The 22,202-nt window shown below is 47.1% G+C and overlaps 1 protein-coding gene and 1 long non-coding RNA gene across 7 annotated transcripts in view; both read right to left on the bottom strand.

The window, feature by feature from the left end:
• QKI (QKI, KH domain containing RNA binding) overlaps nt 1-6,510 on the bottom strand; it is a 157,548-nt gene extending 151,038 nt beyond the window's left edge. For 3 of the 6 annotated variants that reach the window (XM_027972645.3, XM_027972641.3, XM_027972643.3), the window contains exon 1: nt 6,082-6,510. In XM_027972645.3, coding sequence (XP_027828446.1) covers nt 6,082-6,223 — 142 coding nt within the window. In that variant the 5' untranslated portion in view covers nt 6,224-6,510. The remainder of the gene's footprint in view (nt 1-6,081) is intronic. The other 3 variants (XM_060419315.1, XM_027972642.2, XM_027972644.3) reach the window with 1 other exon arrangement.
• Nucleotides 6,511-14,611: 8,101 nt separating this feature from the next.
• LOC132660216 (uncharacterized) lies at nt 14,612-21,777 on the bottom strand. Its single transcript, XR_009601560.1, has 2 exons — nt 16,375-21,777; nt 14,612-15,633 (listed from the first exon to the last, which is right to left on the bottom strand). It is a non-coding gene; the product is annotated as an uncharacterized LOC132660216 (long non-coding RNA).
• Nucleotides 21,778-22,202: the final 425 nt, after the last annotated feature.

Below are 22,202 nucleotides of genomic sequence, written 5' to 3'. Positions count from 1 at the left end.
GAAGGTTCACCTATATAATTCCATAAATGCCAAAACATGCACAAGCTGAGCTGAACACTGACACATCTCTTCTGCCTATGGACTGATACACTTTTTATAAGACTGGCTAGAAACTGCTGCTTAAGTAAAGCAATTTTATCTTCCTAATTTTCATTCATACCAATGGTAGTAAAATAAAATTAAGCTCCTTGAAGGCAAATACTGCAAAAAATATTTTAAGATTTCTAAAAAATACCATTTTTAAGAAAAACGTGTACCTTTTTTTTTCTAATTACCTAAAACAAAGTGCTTAATCCTGTATTTTAAAGAAACTAGAAATGAAAAAAGAATTTAAAGTGTGAACCTATTTATTAATTCAACAAATATCTGAGATCACACATATGCAGGCTGTGAGGTGGCCAATTTTAAGAAACTATTTCTAACAAAAGAGAGATATGACGCTACAAACCAGCGACAGGCAAAAGAAGAGATGATGCTACCATGTTAAGTATATTGATAACTATATAGAGAGTAGTACGTAACACAGGCCGGAGGATCATATTTATAGTCAAATTTCCTAAGAGTCACACTAACAAAACAAACTGTACTCACTATGAAAAGATTAATGCTATTTTTGCTTTCTATTAAATGAAAATAAACCTGTAAAAATCTTACTTGGGCATCAAACAACCTAGCTATTTTGAGTCCCAACACTGAAATGCCAATTCAAAAAAAGGATAAGCATTTCCTAAAAGTTCTCACTAAGAGAAAAATACATTTTTGCACTTAGAATTCACATTGAACTGTCAATGTCAAAAAAAAGAGGGGTCAGAGAAAATGACAAAGTCCTGTCAATCATGTAAATAAAAAATCAGCACATAATTTTAACTATGACTTCTTCACATGGCCCAAGCATTGACCCCTTCCGCTGACCCTAAAATAGATCCTTACATATCTCACAATAGCTTACATGTAAGTAACAGAAAATTGCTCAGTGGGCTCCAACTTTTAAGTAATCAAAAACTAAAACTTAACAATAGCATAGCACTTCCAACATCTCCAACAGAGTAAGGCCAAGTTTTATTTATAACTGCATCATTATAAATTAAAGTATATTAACAGCATTAAATTCTTAAGTAAAATAAAATGTGGTTCAAGTGAGATTATAAACTGTTCCCCTTATAATCACACTGGTGTAATTATCTTTAATACCCAAAAAAAAAAGTCAAAAAACGAAACAAAAACCTTCTACTGGCCTCAAAAAAGGAGCACCTGAATCATGCTCAGGAAAGAGAAGGAGGGTTCACTTCATGTCTTTTGTTGCAGTAATCTATTTCCCTTAAGAAGGAAGCCAAAAACCATCTGTTCTTATGAAAACCAGATGCATTTCAACGTCAGGATTGTGACTAGTACGGGGATAACAACAGGAATAAGATGTGTACAAAGCTTTAAAAAGATAAAATTAACTTGTTTTCACTTGATATTCTCAAAGCCATTTAAGAAAAGGTGCTCATACCAAACACTAGCAAATGAGACCTATTTCTATTAACTCAAGTACATTACAGCCTTGAGAGTACAGATTTACTACAAAATCATGTAAATTGGATAAAGTTAAGAAAAAGAAGTCACCTGCATCATAGTACATACAAGTATTTTATATACACACTCTGTCTACAGAGAAGTTAAGCTTCAAAAGTATTGAACAAATGTTGAATAAATGACCCATGATACAAATTATCATTTCCGTTATTACCTTATTATAGCTGCTGACACCTCCTGGGTGAGAAGAAAAAAGAATAATGGAGAAAACTGATTACGAAAACTAGCTTCCTTCTCATTACTAATAATGCAAAGGTCCGTGCATACAGAAACACAACCTTGGCTCCTAAAGAACAAATTAATTACTTCAACTTAAAATCAGTTTGTCACAGATACTGATTATCGTCAACAATGCTTCCTCGGGGGAAAAAAAACAACCAACTATAATAAACTTATATAACAAAATTCCTCTCAATACAAAAAAATAAATAAATAACCATGTAGTTTCTAAACTGAGCAAGATTTCTCAAAAAAAATAAAGTGTAGGAAAACTAAAAATATACATTCAATAATGAATGCATAACGAATGGAAACAAACACTTAATACTGGAAAATGTTTAACTAGAAAAGCAAGTTTTATGTATTTTTTTGCCCTCATTTTCAAGGAAGAGGATACAAGTGAGAAAAAATAAATTGAGGTCAAAAAGAAAATTTACATCTCTCCTCACCCCTCAACCTCAAAAAAGAACATGAGAAAGTGAACACAAATTTTTCAGATCACTAATGTGGACTCTAACATGTTTGCTTCTTCTGAACCACGCAGTACTTTTTCAGTTATTCGCAATAAAAAGATTTAGGCTAGGCTTCCTCAAAAACTATACCATATATTCACATTAATTTTCATATCTGCCTAAAATTGAAAACTCAAAATCTAATTTTAATATCTCTAGATCTCCATTTCCCTCTATTTGGGATTTTTAAGTGGAGTGATTTTATTTTTACTTTTATGTTGTCTCAATTCTAAATTGCAATAATTTATTAAAACAGAATTTGCATTCAAATACTGTTTCTGCTTAAGTCTCACTTTCACAAGGGAAGGGTTCCCCCCACCCCACGAGAAAAAAAAAAAAAAAAAACCTATTCTTTCCCATGAATAGTTCCACAGCGGTTCAGTGGAAAACTTCTCTTTAAAGGAAGAGCAGTTTAACACTTTAAAACCTCAAACCTACCTGTGATCGTCTCTATCTCAATGGAAGACTAAATATAAGAATTATCAACTGATGCTATGTCTTTCATGAGACTGGTCCAACCTAGAATGCATTCAACAACCTAAGAAAGCAACCATGCTAAATTAAGTTACTTCAGAGAAAAATCTGACACCTTGCCCCACAACAACAAAAAAAAAACCAACACAGTAAACAAAAAAAGATTGTTCACAGTCCACAGTCAAAATATAAACTAAAGGTTAACTTGGCATAAAATTAAAATGCTCACTCTAAAGCATTCAAGTTTTAATCAACCAAACGAAATCTAGAACACAGAAATCCCCAATGTGTAACTGGCCAAATAAATATTCTCAAACTGACCAGAAAAAATTTTCAATGCTTTTGAAAAATATTTCAAAATAAAATTGCTACTCATTCAAAACTTCCAATTATCAGAAGATACTACTGTCAGTAAATGCAATATCTTGATTAATCACTGAAATAAAATTTAGTTTTAACTAAATTTAAAAAGAATTCTTCAATCATATGGACAAAGAAAGTTATAATTCCTAACCACAAACAAGCAGATTTGTTCTGCACAATGATAGGCCACAAAGGAGTAAAGGACAACTTGCCAAATTTGAGAATCAAATCATCCAGCACAGATAAAAACGTGATGAACTTCAGAAACCAATATTTTTCTTAAGTCAAATTAAGTTCATAAAAAGGCTAACAATTACAGGAAGCAGCTTATTCCACACTAAGGAATAACCCCTTTTCCTCCCTGTTTGTACTGGTCTGATAAAAAACAATCAAACTTCCTAGTCATTATGCTGTCCCTTTTTAAACATCCTAGCCACTATACAGGAGCATTCTTCATGCTGAGGAGTTAAAAAGGCTAAAACTCAACAGAGACTGAGAAAGAGATGAAGCAAACCATAATAAAAATAAAATATACATATTACTCAGACTGTTTCCTCCTCAACCAGTGGTTTACAACATTTAAAACTCAAACGATTACTATTTCCAAACAGAGAGAAATGAACAAACAAACCTTTGTTAGAAATAATGGACATAATTGGAATTCTAGATTTAGAAGATTAAAAATTATCACGCCAGAGGTTAGAACGAACTTCAATTACCATTTAGAGATTTCAGGCCAACATAACACTACAAATGAGAAATCTTTCAAAACTAGTCAGAGAAACTCAAATTATTTACTTCAAGTAGTACAAATGAGGAGAAAACATTTGCAAACTTTTTATAATCTCCTATGCTGTCTTACTGAATCCAACATTTTAATTCAGACTGCAACTTAACTTTAACCCTAATATAATCAAAGCCTGTTTTCATTTTAATGACTATAAAGGATTTCTTCTATACAACTAGGCTTAAAGAAAAAGCTTAACAAAAGCTTTTACGAATACTACTAAAACTTTAAATGCATCAAAATATGCCAAGAAAAAATAGCGTTATTACTTCCATAGCACATGTGGAATTCATGAAATCACATGAAATGTGATAAAATTGTTCCGAAGTATTTTCAAATATATATATAGACACAGAATGACAAAATGACCTATGATTTAAGTTTCAACTAAATTTAATATAGGTCAGGTAACTGACAATGTTACACATTTTGCTCCAAACATCTCTTATGCTTAAAAAAATAACTGGCGCCCCTTAGCGCCCACAATTGGAAATACTCAATTTAAGAGTTCCAGCAATTATTTTTTTTTTTTTTTTTGACATTCCAGAAAGTTTTCTGCCTCCACAATCTTTCAAATGCCAACACAAATAGGAAAAGCAGAACTCCTTAAAGGCACAGCTCAAGTTTTCCCCGGAACAATTTGATGTGAACAGATTTGCTGTTTCAACTACGGGGTGGAAAAAACTCATCTCAATGAGATCTATCTACTGCTGTATATTTAACATATAAGCACACACACCAAAAATAAAAAAAAAAAAAACAGTCCACAGTAATATCCAACAGTTTTGTAGCTTTCGAGTTGTTTCTGAGACTTTCATGGTAACCAAAGCTCCTGGGATGCTTCTTCAACCACCTTTTATCCCGCAGATATTTCCGGTCTTTTGTTCTTGCGTGACATTCCAACTCCCCAACCTTCAGATTCCTTTCTCCCAGGTCTGTTGTACAAATCTCTCAAAATCCTTGCGAAAAACCTACAATCCAATGTTCATCGCTATGCAGCAGTTTTCCGTTTTCTTCAAACAGTCCTCCCAGAGATGCTTCTAAGCAGAAAAAAAAAAAAAGAAACTCCACGCTACTCGATTTTCAAAAATGACCCCCTTCGTGGTGGCCGCCTTTCTCCTGGCGGCCACGGAAACGCCCCCGGACGGGTACGCTCCGGCCCGGCCGCGCCGGCGAACCTCGGTCGAGCCCTCTTCGAGTCGGCCAGAACGCACGTCCTCGGAGGTCCTCGCTCCTCGCAGCTCTCCGCCGACGAAGCTCTGCTGCAAACTTTTGCTTGCTCCGTCTTCGCCCTTTCGGGCGCCTCGGCTTCCTGTCCTACACACCGAGGCGGCCGCGGCCCCGGGGAAAAGCTCTCCGCCCAAGTTCTCTCCAAGTCGGACGCCGCCCGCACGCGTCCTCGCGGTATTTCGCGTTCAACCCCCCCGAAAGTGAACTTAAAACTCCCCGACGGGGCTCGCTTCCCCAAACAAAAGGACAGAACAGTGCTTTCCGCTGTCATTTTGTTCTCGCCTTCGGCTACGGCGGCTGTACTTTCGGTCCGCTCTGGGATGCCTTTCAATTCACCCAGCCCCATGCTCCTCGGTCCCCTCGAGTATTTACAAGCTGCGCAAACTTCCAAAAACAAAAGCACAAGCCCCACTCGGAGAACCGCCAGGACCTCCGTTGGGGGGCGGAGGGGGGACGGCCCCTCCGGCAGCGGGCCCGAGGCCGGTGTCCTTCAGGCGCCCGCGAGGCGAGGGGCGGGCGAGGCCGGGCTGCTCCCCAGGAGGCCCGCGGAGCTCGGGGCCGTCGCGGAGCTCGAGGCCGGGCCGGGAGCCGGCGGCCCCGCAGCCTCCCCGAGCGCACCCGCCGGGGAGCCGGCGGCGCAGGGCCGGGCCGGGTTGAGGGAGCCCGGGGTAGAGGGGGGGCGTCCCGCCCGCGGGTCCCGCCCGAGCCTCGGCCCCGGCGCGCCCGCCCCGCGCCCCCCGGCCTCGGCGCCGCCTCCGTGCGCCCCGCCCGGGCCTCGCCGGCCCCGGGTGCACGGTCCCCCCGCCAGCGGTCGCGCGACCTTCCCGCCCTCCCCACACTCCAGCGGGCGTCGGGTCCCGGGGAGAGGGGCCGCCGCCCGGGCGCGGGCCGCGAGGGGCCGGGCCGGGCAGGACTCACCTTCGTCCAGCAGCCGCTCGAGGTGGTTGAAGATCCCGCAGAAGTTGGGCAGGCTGCTCATGAGCTTCTTGTCGTTCATCAGCTGCATCAGGTAATCTGGGGTGGGCTTCGGCTTCTCCTTCGTTTCCATTTCCCCCACCATATTCCAGGCTCCGCAGCTCACTCCACCCGCCGCCGCCGCCGCCGCCGCCGCCGGAGAGGGAGGGAGGGGCGGGGAGCCCCGGCCGCCGGCCGCTCGGGACTCGGCGTCCCGCTCCGCTCCGCTCCGCTCCCGCGCCGGGCGCCCGGGCGGCCGGACCGCGCGCTCGCCGCGCTCTCCCCGCCCCCGCAGGCACTTTCCGCCCGCGGCCCGACGCGCTCCCGGCCCGCCGCCGCCGCTCCTCGGCCGCCGGCTCGGCGCGTCCCTCACGAGGCCGGCGGGCGGGAGGCGGGTCTCCGCGGGCCGAGTGCGGGCGCGGGGCCGCTCGGCGCCGGACGAGGAGGAGCCGGGCCGCCGCCGCCGCCGCTCGCCCGCCCGCTCGCTCGCTCAGCTGGTCGCGCCCGCTCGGCCGCCGCCGCCGCCTCTGCCGCGGGCTCGGGGTCTCTCTGGGCTGGTCCCCGCCGCGGCCGCCTCTCCGCTGCCGCTGCCGCCGCGCTCTGACTCCGCTCCTCCTCTTCCTCCTCCTCCTCGCCGCCTCCTCCTCCTCACTCACTTGGCGGCGGAGTTCGCCTCAGTTCAGGCGGCGCTGCCAGCGGCGGCGGCGGCGGCGGCGGCGCGGGGGGAGGGGCGGCGGCGCGGGGAGGGCCGGGGGCGGGCGGCGGGCGGGGCCGCGCAGGGCGGCCGTTAGCGGGGCCCGGCCGGCGCGCTCCTCCTCCCGCCGCCCCCCGCGGCCCCCGGCCCAGGCGCCGCCGCCGCCGCGCCGTCTCCCTCAGGCGGCCTGAGGGGAACGGCGGCGGCCGGCGTGACGGAGGCGGCGCACGGAAGCCCGGCCTGGGCTCCGGGCCGGGGGGTCGCCGCTTCGGGAGAGCGGAGGGAGGGGCCGCTGCGGGGCCGCTGGACAGGAGAGGGCGGCGGCGGTGTTTTGGACTGGGGCGTGTGGGGGCTGAGGGGGCGCCGCCGGGCCGGCTCTTCCTGGCGGGCGCGGTCGGGCTGTGGCGTTAGGGGGAGTGGGATTTCCAGCGGGACGCGCTCGCCGCCGCACGGCCCCGTCCCCTTCCCCCGTTACTATAGGTTTTTTAAAAGCCACTCAGCCACCCTCCCCGCCCCCACCCCACCAAAAACAAATTCTTTTTTTTTTTTAACGTCCTGTTGCTTCACGGGGGGACTTTCGGGGTGGGCGTCACGTGGCCCGACACGTAGCCGTGAGGCCCGAGAGCGCGTGCGTGCGTGCGTCGAGGCCGGCGGCCACGCCCCTTCCGAGGGTCGCCCCGCCCCCGCCGGGGCCCCGCGAGCCAGGGGGGAAGGGGCGGGACCTGCCGCGCGCCTGCGTGAGGCGGGGCGGGACTGGGGAGGGGGCGCGCCCCGGCAGGGGGAGGGGGAGGGCCGCGTGCGGGGGTGGGCTGGGGTCCCGGTGTGGGGAATCCCCACCATCACCACCACTGCGCGGTGGCCGGGCCGTCGGGCCCGCGGAGGCTGCGACTTAGCGTAGTCTCCGCTCCCGGCCCCCGGGCTGTCCTGCGCCAGGACGGGTTCCACGGTGGGCGCGCACGGCGAGCCCCGCCACCCCCCGGGCTCCTCGCGGTCGCCTCCGGCCTCGGGGGTCGCGCGGCGGGTTCTCCCCCAACCGTGGGCGCCTCTGGCCCCCGCGACGGCGTAGCCGGGGCGGTGCGGCGGGGTCCGGGCGTGGAGGACGTGCCCGCTTCCGTGGCCCCCAGCCCTCCCGAGAGCCGCTGCGGCGAGGCGCGCGCACCTCCGGGGCCGAGTCCAGAGTGGATCGGGAGCGCCGTCTGCAGTGCTTCCAGACGGCTTCGGTGTCCCATGGCGAGACGGACCGAGGAGCGGGTGCTTGAGTTGGAAAAGCGCAAAGTCAACACTGGTATTTGCACACATGCAGAAATAACCGTACACTGGGCAAGGAGGATTTTCCTGCAGTTAGAGTACATTTCAAACATTTTTATTTCTTTGGGAAGGAATTTTCTGCCACACTGCTGTTCAAAAAATTGGGTTTGCAGAATGTGGTCAGCCACCAAATGGCATCTGGGTTTTATTGCAAGCCCTTTGTGACATGTTCAGTTGATAATGTATACAAAATAATGTATACAAAAACCGACCATTGTATGAGTGACATATGCTGGAATACTTTCATGTCCGTAGTCATGTCTACCGTGTTCTAAATAACTGGGTTTGTTGGGTGGTTTTGGTTTCTTTTATAAAATTTTGTTTCAGATTCTGAGGAATCTGAATACACTTTTTGAATTGTATTGAAACTATTAAATGAATTTCAAACAAAAACTCGAGTGGCAAGTAGCTTCTGGCCTATTCATTTTAAAAGCATAAAGTGAGTTTGCTTTTAAAATCAAGCTAAGTCGATAGAGGAAATGGAATTGCTTTGCTAGACAAAGTTGAAAACATTAAACTGAAATATTTTAAGTTCACCAACACCCATCATTGTTAGTGGAGCTATAGAAGACTGACCCGAACTGCGCTGTGCTTAGTGGCTCAGTCTTGCCCGACTCTCTGCAACCCCATGGACTGTAGCCCTGCCAGGCTCATCTGTCCACAGGGATTCTCCAGGCAAGAAGACTGGAGTGGGTTGCCAAGAATATTCACCTAATTATCTGTTAAAGGATGAATATTCTAAATGCAGGGTATAGTAATTTAATCAAAAGCTGTTGTCTCTTCAAAAACTAAGATAAGGTGTGTTTCCTTAGTAGCTGGCAGAATGATAGTTGCGAAGGGTTTTGGTACTAAGTTATTCATTTGACTTTAGTGTAAAATGTTCAGTCTGCGTAATCTGTTCACTTCTTTATTAAGCTCCCAGGCCTTGTGCTGAATGTACATCTCATTTAATTTTTAGTTCAGCCTTGTAACTTAGGTTATGCTATTAGTCCCATTTTACGTAAGGGGAAACCCAAGAAGAAGGAGATTGAATAACTTGCCCAGGGTTATAGCTCATGAGTCCTAGACGTGGAATTCAAATCCAGTTATATTGTATTCTAAAGCCTGTGCTCTGTGCCCCTCTACTAACCCTGTCCAGTAAGGTGGGAACTTTCGATGGTGTCCACCATTTTTGACCCATAGAAACGGCAGTTTCATATGACTAACTGGTACTTACAGTCGAGATGAACCACATCAGAGTTGAGAAAAGTGATAGACAGTATTCATTTCCTTATGTATCAAATCCCTTATGGTTATACCATTTGACAATAGCTACTCTGTTCTGCCTTTTTAAATATTTGAAGATAACTTTTCTGCCCACAGTTCTTCAGTGGTCCCCCGCCACAGTTGAAAAAAGCCCAGAGAGGCCTGTGGGTCCAGGTGCCCTCGCCTCCTGCTGCCTTGGTGGCCTTGTGTTGGGCTCTTCCAGCCCCTAGCCCCTTCTGTTCAAAGTCCTACTCCAGGACTTTGCTTCAGTGTTTCCTCTCCTTGCTGAGTTTTTCGCACACATCTCAAAGCACCGCCCTCCCATACACTTTTTCTCAAGACTTACAAGAGAAGGCTTCCCTTGCCACCCTGTATAAAATAGTGTATGTGTGTATTTAAGACACGCACACCTGCCATTTGCTCTCTGCTTACGCATCCACCCCTCTTATAATTCTTTTCATGGCGTTTATTTCCACCTGACACTGTCTTTGTTGCTGTTCAGTCTCAGTTATGTCCGACTCCTTGCGACCCCATGGACCGCACACCAGGCTTCCCTGTCCTTCACCATCTCCCGGAACTTGTTCAAACTCACATTTGTTGAGTCAGTGATACCATTCAACTGTCTCATCCTCTGTTGCCCCGTTCTCTTTTTGCCTTCAGTCTTTCCCAGCATCAGAGTCTTTTCCAATGAGCTTGCTCTTCTCATCAGGTGGCCAAGCTATTGGAGCTTCAGCATCAGTCCTTCCAATGAATATTCAGGACTGATTTCCTTTAGGGTGGACTGATGGAATCTCCTTGCCGTCCAAGGGATTCTCAAGAGTCTTCTCCAAGACCACAGCTCAGATGCATCACTTCTTCCCTACTCAGCCTTCTTTATGGTCCAACTCTCACATATGTACATGACACTGTCTACCTATGGGTAAATTTGTCTCCTCCCACTACACTGTGAGCTCCTTGAGAGCAAAGACTTTACTTTGTTCTGTTTGGAACTCCCAACCCCTCAAGACTGAATGTTCATGTAGGCACATTAAACATATGTTACAAAAAATATTAAGTGCTTGTTATGCACCAGGATCTATGCAAAACCCTTACCTACATTATTTCTTATAATCCGCAGAGCAAACATCTGGGGTGGGTGTGAATAGCCAGATTTCAGAAAGAGAGAGAGTGCTTTAGAGCAGTAAGTAGCTGGACCATACAGGGAAGAACGGGGTCCAGACAGGGTGAGGCCTCCCAACTGTCCACCAGTATCCACAGTAGCTCTTCCTTTTATCTCAGACTCCTACCTACCTGGCACATATTTGATGTGTACGTATTATACCATTAATTACACAACAAATGACAAGTACAGTGAGGAACAGAAATTCTTGAAATACATTGCTTGCCTTGCAGTAGCTTAAAAAGCTAAAAGTTAATGTGGAAAAGACTGCTGCTGCTGCTGCTAAGTTGCTTCAGTCGTGTCCAACTCTGTGCAACCCCATAGACGGCAGCCCACCAGGCTCCCCCATCCCTGGGATTCTCCAGGCAAGAACACTGGAGTGAGTTGCCATTTCCTTCTCCAATGGGTGAAAGTGAAAGTGAAGTTGCTCAGTCGTGTCCGACTCTTAGTGACCCCATGGACTGCAGCCTACCAGGCTCCTCCGTCCATGGGATTTTCCAGGCAAGAGTACTGGAGTAGGGTGCCATCGCCTTCTCCGGTGAAAAGACTATATTATTACAAAAACATCTTTTTGATATTCATAATAAGATACAACATATTTGTATGTTACACAGAAAGTTACAATATATGTGAGTGAGCTCCTATTTGAAGATCCTTATAAAACTTTTTTTCACTGAGAAATTATGTCATCTAATATTGCTCAATCACTGAGTCGTGTCCCACTCTTTGCAGCCCCATGGACCATGGCCCACCAGGCTCCTCTGTCCCTGGAATTTTCCAGGCAAGGATACTGGAATGGGTTGCCATTTCCTTCTCAAGGGGACCTTCCCGACTCAGGGATCAAACACACGTCTCTTGCGTCTCCTGCGTTGGGAGGCGGGTTCTTGACCACTAGCACCACCTGAGAAGCCAGGCAGATTCTTTACTGTCTGGAGCTACCCTGGAGGCCCATGTCATCTAATATATTGACACTAAAAATGTTCCCATATCTATCAGTAATTAACCATGAGTGGAAATAACACTTTCTGTTCTCTTAAATTTGACTGGCGTTATTTGTTGCCATTCTTGACGTTTAAAAATAAAAAGTTATAGTATTTTTTTTGCATCAGCACCATGGAGTTCTCACAGGAAGGAAAATGCTTCTTCTACGTTAAGCATCAGCCTCTGACGGCTTTTTGTCCTAAATGTTCTGTTTTTAAGTCTTAATCCTTAGAGTGTCCAAAAAGGGAATGGACTTTTCCCAATATCTTTGTAAAGTTTATCACCTGAATAGATTTTGTGAGTATCCTTTTAAATTGTGAGATGGTTTACCAGCTGCTGTTTAAAAGGTTGAAAATGACACATTTTAAGCGTGAATATCTTAACAAATATTTGAGTTCCCGTTATAGCTAAATACCTCTCATTAACCCTAAGGTGCTTACAGACTAAGCTGGGAGCCAATATCACATACATATGAAAAGTGCGGATGCTTAAGACACGGTGCCTTACAAATGGAAATGAGTACCTGAGTGAGTCTTCGTGGGGCGGAGAAGGCAATGGCACCCCACTCCAATACTCTTGCCTGGAAAATCCCATGGACGGAGGAGCCTGGTGGGCTATAGTCCATGGGGTCACGAAGAGGGGGGTACAGCTGAGCGACTTCACTTTCACTTTTCACTTTCATGCATTGGAGAAGGAAATGGCAACCCACTCCAGTGTTCTTGCCTGGAGAATCCCAGGGATGGGGGAGCCTGGTGGGCTGCCGTCTATGGGGTTGCACAGAGTCGGACACGACTGGAGTGACTTAGCAGCAGTAGCAGCATGGGGAGCTGAGTTTGCTGTCTTGCTTGGGGAAGAGCAACAGAACTGAGGAAGGGCATAGAGAAAAACTTTGAAAATGGGAAAGTATAGACTTACAAACTTTACAATAGGAGTTTCTGTAAAGAACAAGCTAGTGTGTTCCTAGAGAAGAGCTTTGGGAATTGTTTTTAATACAAAAAAAAAGATCAATAAAATGGTACTGTGGATTTGGATTCCTTCAGTGAGGTATATTTATATCTCCTAGCATAAATATAGCATTTGTAAAATAAAAGGCACTACTCCCGTCTAATGTTAACTGTGCCACCTTTTAAACCACTAACAGGATCCTTGAAGATGTAATACTAACACTGAGTTTAAACGTCTGCTGGGGTTAGATGTTAGCTGGTAGTATCAGGTTTCTACTCATTTGACCCTGAAGGAAACTTTAGAGGTAAAACCATTCCCAGCCAAGATGCAGGCCCTTGTGCCATGAAATCCAATCTTCATTCCATATTTTGACAGACACTAACTAAAAAGACAATTATCTGTTAATTATAGGGCTATGGTAGTCAATTAAATGCTCGCTGTGTTTTGATCACCTTTCCGACATTCAAGGTTTTATGATTGCAACGATTTCCATAGTGTTTCCCTGGATCGGGTTCATGTGTTGTTGTTCTTTAGGATCTCCTTCCTTCAGGATGAATCTGTGGTTAAATTTTTTTGACATATTGAACGGATACTGTGTAACTCCTAATTTCTGCACTAAGTTTTAAATAGCTCATGTGAGTGAACATTTTAGGAGCATGGGAAGTGTGCCTACTAACGTCCCAGCCGTTTAGTCAAATGCCGTTATCCTTTACTGAAATTCAACTGATGGTAGATGGTTCTGTTTTTCCAGAGTTTTTCTCTTCCGTATTGTACTTTCTAAGCCACGCTCCCAGTGGGACCAGGGAGACAGAGGGCTGATGTTTACTGAATCCCTAGGGAGTCCCAAGCACTTCAGTTACTACCTCGCTGAGTCCATAGCAGCTCTGAACTGAGTATTACCCCTACTTCATAGCGAAAAACCAGCAGGTCAGAGAGTTAACGAAATGACATGATGCATCACACAACTAGGGGACAATTCTGGGGACAATGTTCAAACCAGACCTTCCAAGTCCCGGGTGACTTCCTCCAGCACCCTGCTGCCCCCTGTTACGACTTAAATCTGGGTGCCCTGAGCAGTCTGTCTTTTCATAGCTAAAGTGCTGTCATCTTCTAACTCTGCCTGTCTTTTTTCAGTATTCTAACCAATAGTGATACTCAAGCTTTTCAAATGTCAAGTTCTTCTGTCTAATTGAAATACTGCTGGTGTCACATAGAGAAAGGAATGCTGGGCTGGGTATAAAAAGGCTTTATCAGTTGTAGCCGAAGGAGCTGTGTGGCACTGAAGGAGAAGCTCAGTCCCTGAGAGTTGAACTGAGTGATCTTGCAAGTCTTTAGAGGTTCTGAAATCCTGTGACTCTGTATAAGGCGTTTTCATCCACATCCACAAGTACTTTGTTGTCATTTAATTTCTGTGCCTAGGATAACCCCATGTACAGATGGGTAGTCTTGCAATAGCAATAAGAAATGTATTTTTTAAAAAAAGAAATGTATTTTAAAATCTTAGCTGTCCAATTTTGTACTCCTCATTGAAATAAAATTATATGTATGGATTTTTGTCTCCCTTAAATAATATAATGCATTTGACTGACAGCCTTATTTTTATAATTTCCAAAGGGTTAAAACCAAATCTTCTCCTTTTTTAAAATCATATTACAACTTAATAAAAGCAGAACACTAAACAATTGCATCTAGGGTTTCTAGTGGAAAACCTATACTAGGAGAACGTAAAAATTCCTAGAGGGTAGACTTCAAGGCCTGTTGCTCTTTCTGCTTTTTAAATACTTTACAAGTAATCTCCTTTCAATAATTATTTGTTTGAATAAATCAAACAAACAAACAAAAAGAAACACAGACATATTTGAGCTCCAGAGAAGGCAAGCAGCTGTTAATCTCCTCACACCCCAGAATAATTACCTAAGTAAACAGTAGCATCTGAAAATCCTTGCCCTTGGTGACCAAGGAAACAGAAGTACAGGGAAGGGCCACAGTGTCTGTCACTGTGGGAAGAGCTTTTGCAACGTGACGCAATGGTTCCTAGAGTGTGAGATGGTCTCAGTCCGCAAGAAACAGACTACTTGGGACAGTGGGCCCATAGCATCCACGGTCCCCTGAATCTGTGGTACCTCTTGATTTAATATTGAAGTACTTGTATAGCAATGATATTTTATCAGAGACACTTTAACTTTATTTAGATATAAAATTAATAGCAATTATTCACAAAAATTTAATACACTAAAAAAAAAGTAATTATTAACAACACTGATATTCAGCACCCCCTAGAGCGTAGTTACTGCTCTGAGCTCTTAGCCACAAGACCGAGCCCTTCTCCCAGAACCCCCAAGAATCCCCTGATCCTGACACCTGGCACCCTGCTCCCACCTGGCCAGCAGGCTCTCAGTTCATCTGCGCACCTGCCATACCAGTTGTTAAAGACATTTTCAATATTATCTCTGTTAGTGTCAGCTTATTTACATGTCGGAAGGTTGTTTGCTTCATGTCTTCACGTCCATTAAGCTTGAGTTTGCTAGTTTCTACTAACTGCACCTAAAATGCATAGATTTTTTCCTAAAATATGCGTAAGTTCTTTGAGCACATATCCAAAATTAGAAGATTTCTAGAAATCATATTTACTGGGTTACAATGAAATACCAAAGTCTTCAGTCTTATTTTCTACTTTTCACCAAATAATGCTTTCAGAAACAGGTTTCCAGAGCTGAAAAATGATGACTCATCCTCTTTATGGTGAACTCTTTATAGTTCCCACCAAAGAAGTACAGCTGCCTGGCTTTCTCCCCAGTCCTATAGAGCCATTCACATACCCTGGCTGAACTGTCCAAAGTCAGGCTGATGATGACAGCATTTACTGCTTCCTAAATACTCTATTCAAATCCACGTGTAAAACTGTGTCTCAGCTGCCTTTTATAGATCTTCAAGGGCCACCAACTTGAATAACTGGCATTAATTACAATGAAATTTTCTTCATATCCATTGGCAGTAGGCATCATTTCTAGATGGAAATAAAACATACCTTGGTGAAATGAGTAATGCATTTTGTGCCCGCAGTTCTAAAACCAGTGCCCTGTATTTCTAGCGTCGTCTGGAATGAAGTCGGAGCAGGAAGTTGCCTGCCGGCTTGGTAGCACACAGTGGGCGGGGCTACCGTCATCTCCCCATCCAGGTAAGGCTATCAGGAAAGCAGAGAGAATATAAGGAGGGAATCGAGAACACGAAACTGTTAAATTGTGAAATGAGGAAAGGGAAGAAAGACTCGGGTTCACGGTGTTCAGAGGCGCTCTCCTAAGCTGTCCCATCAGCAGATAGGCCAGCGGTAATCCACCACCCACCCTGGGGACCAGCCTCCTCTCCAGCCGCCTGGCTGCTGGTGAGCGGAAGCCCCAGGTCCTTCCCTACACCAGGCTCTTTGACCTCTAGGCACCGATGGCCGGACTTGACTTTCTCCTCCCCAGCAGCTGACCAGGTCTCTGCATTTCAGCCTGTGTGAGGCCTGATTTCAGGAAGGCATGCTTTCACTTAATCACCAGGGCCTGGCCATTCAGCTGGAGCTTCAGAGCAGACACCAAGCAGAATGGGAGGAGCTGGCCATCTCCCTATCCGGGCTGCAAGCTCGGGGCCTGGTGGGGGTACAGAGGCCTTTCATCTCTAGACTCAAGACGGTGCCAGCAGGGACCTGAGAAGTACTTCCTTCTGCACAGTGAACATATGAAATCATAATACCATAATACCGGCCACGGAGTGACCTGCCAAGCCATGGGAACACTCTTCTCACGGATGATTTGGAGGAATTCTTTCACCCCCATGCAGTGCAACATGCCCCAGAACATTCAGCCTGAAGTTTGCCAGCCCTTAGAGGAGGCAGCTGAGGACAGGCGTCTAGACCAGGAGCCGAGAACGTCCTGGCACTTACCAGCAAGGACGTCAGCTGCCTTGGACTCTCTTCTCCCCTGTAAAAGCTGACCGTGGAACCCGAGGAGGTTGTCAGGATTCTGTGAAGGACTGAAGGGCCTAGCAGAGTCCCAAGAGCACAGGAAGCTGTCAATAAACAGCACTGCCTTAAAAACTGACCAGAGTAAGGTCTAGATTTAGCTCTTATTTATCCATGCACATGTGTCTCGGAAAGTGTGTCAGTATCTCTGTGTACGTTGAAACTGTATCTGCAAAGCTCAAAAGTAGTTAGTCATCAGTTTCCTGTCACTTCCCATTGCACAAAACCGTTTCCTGTTCCCAGGACTGCTGACACTAGGAAGCAAAAGGACAATAACCTGATGAAAAGGAGCCTTGATCCCCGGCTGGCTGGGTTGTCAGCTGCAACCCGGGAGATCCAGAGCTGGCCCAGGGCCTCCATGCTCTCCCAGACCTGGTAGAAACAGCTCTGCAGCAGTGGGGCAGATGGGGAAGAGGAGGCGCTGTCCCCTCCCACCCTGTCTCGAGTCCCCCACCCCCAGGCTGGAGTTAGAGGAGGGACCTGGGAAGATCCTGCCTTCTGGCTCCCACGGTACCTGCAGCAACCTCCATTCCACTGACAGTTGAGAGCCTGCCCAGGGCTTAAAATGTGACGTCCGGGCAACTGTTGGACTGCACGGGGCCAGGTCAGGGGCTTTCTCCAGTGCCCAGCATGGGCGGCTCGAACCAGCAGGCACAGCTGAGTGAAGGAGTAGGGGCGTCTGCCCCACCGGCCCTCTAAGCAAAACCATGCTTCCTTATGTCCCAGCAGACATCGCTAAGCAAAGCAATGAATACCACCCTCGTTATTTAAATCAGACATCAAGGGGAAAAAAATAGTTCATGTTTTGAGGAACTTAAAATCGCCAAGTAGGGTGGGAGCAGGCAAACATTCACAGGTGGCCCCTGCAAGCCAGGCTGTTCAATTACACGTGAAGCAGCTGGAAAACCGTGGCAGCGCTGGGTTCCCGGAGGTGAACTTGACCTCTGCAAGAGAACCTCCAGGAGCCTCAGCGTCAGCCAGACTAGATCTCTGAGACCAGGATGCCCACTGCCCTGGGATCTGTAGGGCTTCCCTGGTGGCTCAGAGAGGAAAGAAGCTGCCTGCAATGCAGGAGGCCTGGGTTCGATCCCTGGGTCGGGAAGTTCCCCTGGAGAAGGGCATGGCAACCAGCTCCAGTATTCTTGCCTGGAGTGTCCCATGGATCGGTCACCTCCCAGCCCCAGGCTGTGTGTGTAGCCTCCAAGCAGTTTACCAGTGGAGCGAACACTTTCTCTTAAGAGGTTTTCAGGGTAGCCAAATGTAGCCAAATGGTTTCAGCGCATCATTTCAGAGTGAAGGCCAGGACACATGAATCAAGGTGGCTGAAAAAAGAATCTTTCAGATAGACAGTGTTGTAATTGTGAGTCTGGCTTCACAGTGAATCGCATGCCCCTTGTAATACTAATGCTGAACAAAATTTACATTTGCATCTCATGTTTTCTTATTAGCAGGAGGGCCAGAGTTATTATCAATAGATTCCTAGGGGGTGTGAGTCAGTCTGAGCTATAACTGGATCCCTGACGTTATAAGGGCTTGATAAGAATCTTCCTCTGGATATCTAGTTTTATAAAACTGGCTTAGTAACTAGTATACAATTAGTATACAACAATTATGCACCAAGCGAGGGTCAAGCTATAGACCACAGCAAAAAACTTAAGTCTCCTATTTTCAGACCAGACTTCCCCAAGGCAAAATCTCGACCACATCACTGAGCTGTCCTGCAGATGACACAGATCTGGGCTCAGTGCTCAGAGACCCTCTCTCCAGTGGGTCCCCTGCCCCATTCAGTCTCAAGTTCAATATCTTGCCTTTCTGCCTGTGCCTTCTCTTGTTTTCTCTGTCATCTTGGTCAGAGGGTCACTTCCTATCACCCCAGCTGCCTGTCTACCCGGTCTCAGAGGTGCCATGAGTTACTTTAATTGTGAAACTTGTTGGTACGATGTCATAGAATCGTCTGTTCGTGACTTAAGTTATGCACGTTGGCCCTCTGATGTGTGCATCCCATAACTTTGTTCTCAGTGTCTATCATTGCATTTTCTAGATGGGAAGCTCTGCTGGGTTTCCAACAAATACAGCTTTAAAAAAAAAAAAAAATCCTTAGTGGAAGATTTGTCATTGATCCTTCATTTGAACCATCTTCAGGAGTCTCAACTTTGTGCAACATTCATTAACGACGTCATTCTATAAAGGCAGGAAAGGGCACTTGCATGAGAAAGAAAAGAAACCGAGGAAACAACTTCCAAAAGGCGAATCTGCCAGGAAATGAGCTGAACAGCAGTTTTATTTTTCAAGTTCTAAACACAAAACTACCAGTCCTTGCCTGCTGGCCCAGTCTTCAGCCCATCCGACTCTCAATCCCAGACTGCCCCAGTGGCTGTGGTCTTCCCATAGACCTTCAAGTTCAGATTGGTTGGAGGTGGCTCAGAGGGCTTTAAGATTCTGTGCTGTTACTGAAAATGTTGGTGAGATCTACACTGTTGAGGAAAAAGTCCTGGTTAATGATAGCAACATATTAGAAAGCATTTCTGAAAAGATGAAAATAAAAGGGTCCTCAGACCTGTCATTTCTTATTGGAATCTAGTTATTAAATTGGTGATCAACCTCATAAGACTAAACAAGAAAAATGCTGTCATTCACTATATGTTCTCCCTCCTAAGCGTCCAAAGGAAGATCTTCATGCTAATTAAACCTCATCATTGGTTTTGCCTGGGCCTTATCTGCATAGCAGCCAGAAGCATCCAGGGTCCAGCAGTTCCTGTGGAACGGTGCCCCCCTGTCCCCGCCTCTGCAAACAGAACAGAACTCCCCGCTTTGTGACGCTAAGCCTCAGGTGATTTCAGCTGTCCCGTGTCTCTGATCCCCAAATCCTTTCAAAGGAGATTTGCAAAGCTTGTGTCTTTCCCTCCTAATTTACTGTCAACTGCACTTGTAATAAAGAGGTAAGTGCATGCTCTGGCTCCTGCCTGATACCGACGTGAAATCCACTGTGATACGGATGCGTCCTGGGTCTGAGAAGTGAGTCCTAGAAGTGACCGAAGAGCACCAGCTCCCCCCCCACCCCATCCCCTGTGTCCCCAGCTGGCCCCTCAGCCCCACCTGTCCCCTTGTCTACTCCCAGTCAGCCCCTGGAATCGAGGCCACTCACTTCTCCTGTCCAGCTCCTCCCTACTTCTCCACCAGCTCCGGCCGTCCTCCCGGGGGCCCACAGAGAACAGCACAGCCCTCAACCTCCCCTCGGGCCCTCGGCCTCCAAAACAAACACCAATTAGGAAAAGCACGAAGGAGTCTTCATTACAGAAAGGTCATCGTAAAAATTACAAACGGGAAAAGTACAAGGTTGGAAGAGACTCTCAGGAAAGTCCACCAGGAGTTCAGAGCCTGACCTCATTTACATTTCAATGAAGACCTGGGTCAACCATTTCCGAGACTTCCGGAACGTGCTTATTAATCTCTCCCAGAGGGGCGGTCCCCAGGACACCTTCTCATTATGGGGGTGCTGCCCTAGCACCTGGGGAGTCCAGGCCCACTCTCTGACCCCCCAACAAAGGCACACCGTCTCCTGTCTTCCTTCCTCTCCAAGGCTTCTCTCCTGGACTTGAAGCTGCTGGTTCTGACTTTCAGTCTGCCTAACGGAGCCCCTCTTGGTGGAGGCCATGGGGATCTAGGCTTACCGCCCCACCTACACACACACAGAAACCCCAGGCTACCCGCTGGACCCTCTTCACTGACCTTGTGCTTGCTTCCCTGCTTCTCTGGGGCATCTCCATGACCAAAGCTGGCCCAGCAGGGTGATGCTGTGATGACAACCTCCAGCTCGGCTGTGAGGCTGGGCAGACCTCATGAGCTCAGCCATGCTCATTCTCCCCGGCTACAAAAGGAGGACCCTGACAATACCCCCTTCAGAGTGTTAGGACTTCCCTGGTGGCTCAAACAGTAAAATGTCTGCTTACAACGCGGGAGACCCGGGTTCGATCCCTGGGTTGGGAAGATCCTCTGGAGAAGGAAATGGCCACTCCATGGATGGAGGAGTGAGGTAGGCTACAGTCCATGGGTCACAAAGAGTCAGACACGACTGAGCGACTTCACTTTCACTTTTCAGAGTGTTACTGCGAAGATAAAGGAAGACAATGATGATGGAGCCCTCAGCCATGCTGGGAAGAAAGCGTCTCTCAACACACCTTGGCTATTAGAATTATTGTCAACATCCAGTTACCACTATTAGGGCACGTTTCTCGGTTTCATGCATTGATACGACGCATCGTTGATGAGACAAAGTGAGTCATTGTCTCTGCATTCAAGAAATTTACATGGTGGCAAAAGGGAGGAGTAAACAGTTACAAAGCAGTGGGCTTTTGATGGGATTACGATTGAAGTCCTTCAGGATGTGGAGCAGGGAGCGACTAACTCAGCCTGAGGCCCGGGACAGGGAAAGGGTGCGCAGATCCTGATGGAAAGGTGGTCGGAAGGTGACCTGTGCAGGTGGCCTTGACAGTTCATCCCGCCCTGGTGTGAATTTGGCTGGTTCAACAAGTGCTCTGATTAAAAAAAGGGATCCAGGCCCCCACAGCGGTCCTGTGGACTCAGTAGGAAAGAGCCTTCTGGAGCCTCGGGACTACCACTGTTTCCCTGCACAACTTTTACAAACATCACCTGTGTCTTTAGCCTGTTTTGTATCAGATCCTGGTTCCAGCAGTTGCTTGTTTTGCGACCTTGGGCAAGTTGGCAGCCTCCCTTGTGCTACTGATTCTTCATCTCAGGCTGATGAGGGGGAAGGTGTGAGGTGATACATGCAGAGCCCCTGAAACAGCCCCTGGCACAGAGGAAGAACTGAGTAGCTGCCTGGATTAGGCCACTACACGTGTCTCTGGTTTGCAGCCCATGTGTAGGACAGTGGTGACTGATGAGGCAGAGATCAGTAGCGGTTCATCAAAACGATTTCCTCTTCTTCCTGGGCACGCAGCTCATCTACACTTCCACCACTCTTGAAGTTACATATGGGCCACATGACTGAGTTCTCATCTCTAGAATATGAGCTGAGGGGTGTCCTCCACCATCGTCTGGGGCCTGTAGATGGACACTTGAAGGTCTGCGTCCCAAAAGCACTGCCTGGAGAAGGGCCCTTTCAACAGACCTCTTCACCTGCACAATTCTGTTACCTAGAAAGGAGACATTTTTATTGTAGTTAAATTAATATGCATTTGGCTAGCATCCCAGCTCGTCCTTACCAATACAGCTCATGAATACTGAGCTGAATGAAGGATCGATTTTGTAGTGAACTGTTGGAGCGATAGCTGTCTACTCAGCATATTTCCTCTCCCCCTCTCCGCCTTTCCGTGAAGACCCCCCCATAGAGTGGGAAATGCATGTGATTTTGGTGTGGCTTAATACCTCTGCCACCCTCAGCAGGGCACACAGGACTCCCCACCTTTCCCACAGAACCACCGGACCGAGGCAGGCTAATCAATCATTACCACCATGCCCACCGGAAGCATTAGGAAAACAGGACTTCTTGGTGGTTGTGGGAAAGGATATTTTAGGGAAGTAGTGGGCACGGTGTTAACTGCTACATGGAAAGAGCTCATCAAAAAAAGATGCCCACATGGAGAGCGCGCCAGTACGGCAGAATGCTTCCTTACACCCTTTGAGCTCCCGCCTTTGTTATTGTCTGACTCCTGTTTCCCAGTCACCTTGATCAGTGAGCCTTTTTGGTTAAGCTAATTGGAAACTGGTTTCCCCCCCTCCGCCATTAA

Source organism: Ovis aries, chromosome 8 (assembly GCF_016772045.2).
Source record: "Ovis aries strain OAR_USU_Benz2616 breed Rambouillet chromosome 8, ARS-UI_Ramb_v3.0, whole genome shotgun sequence".
Lineage (NCBI taxonomy): Eukaryota > Metazoa > Chordata > Mammalia > Artiodactyla > Bovidae > Ovis > Ovis aries.
The sequence above is the reverse complement of the archived record's forward strand: the minus strand, read 5'-3'. Positions and strand labels throughout refer to the sequence as shown.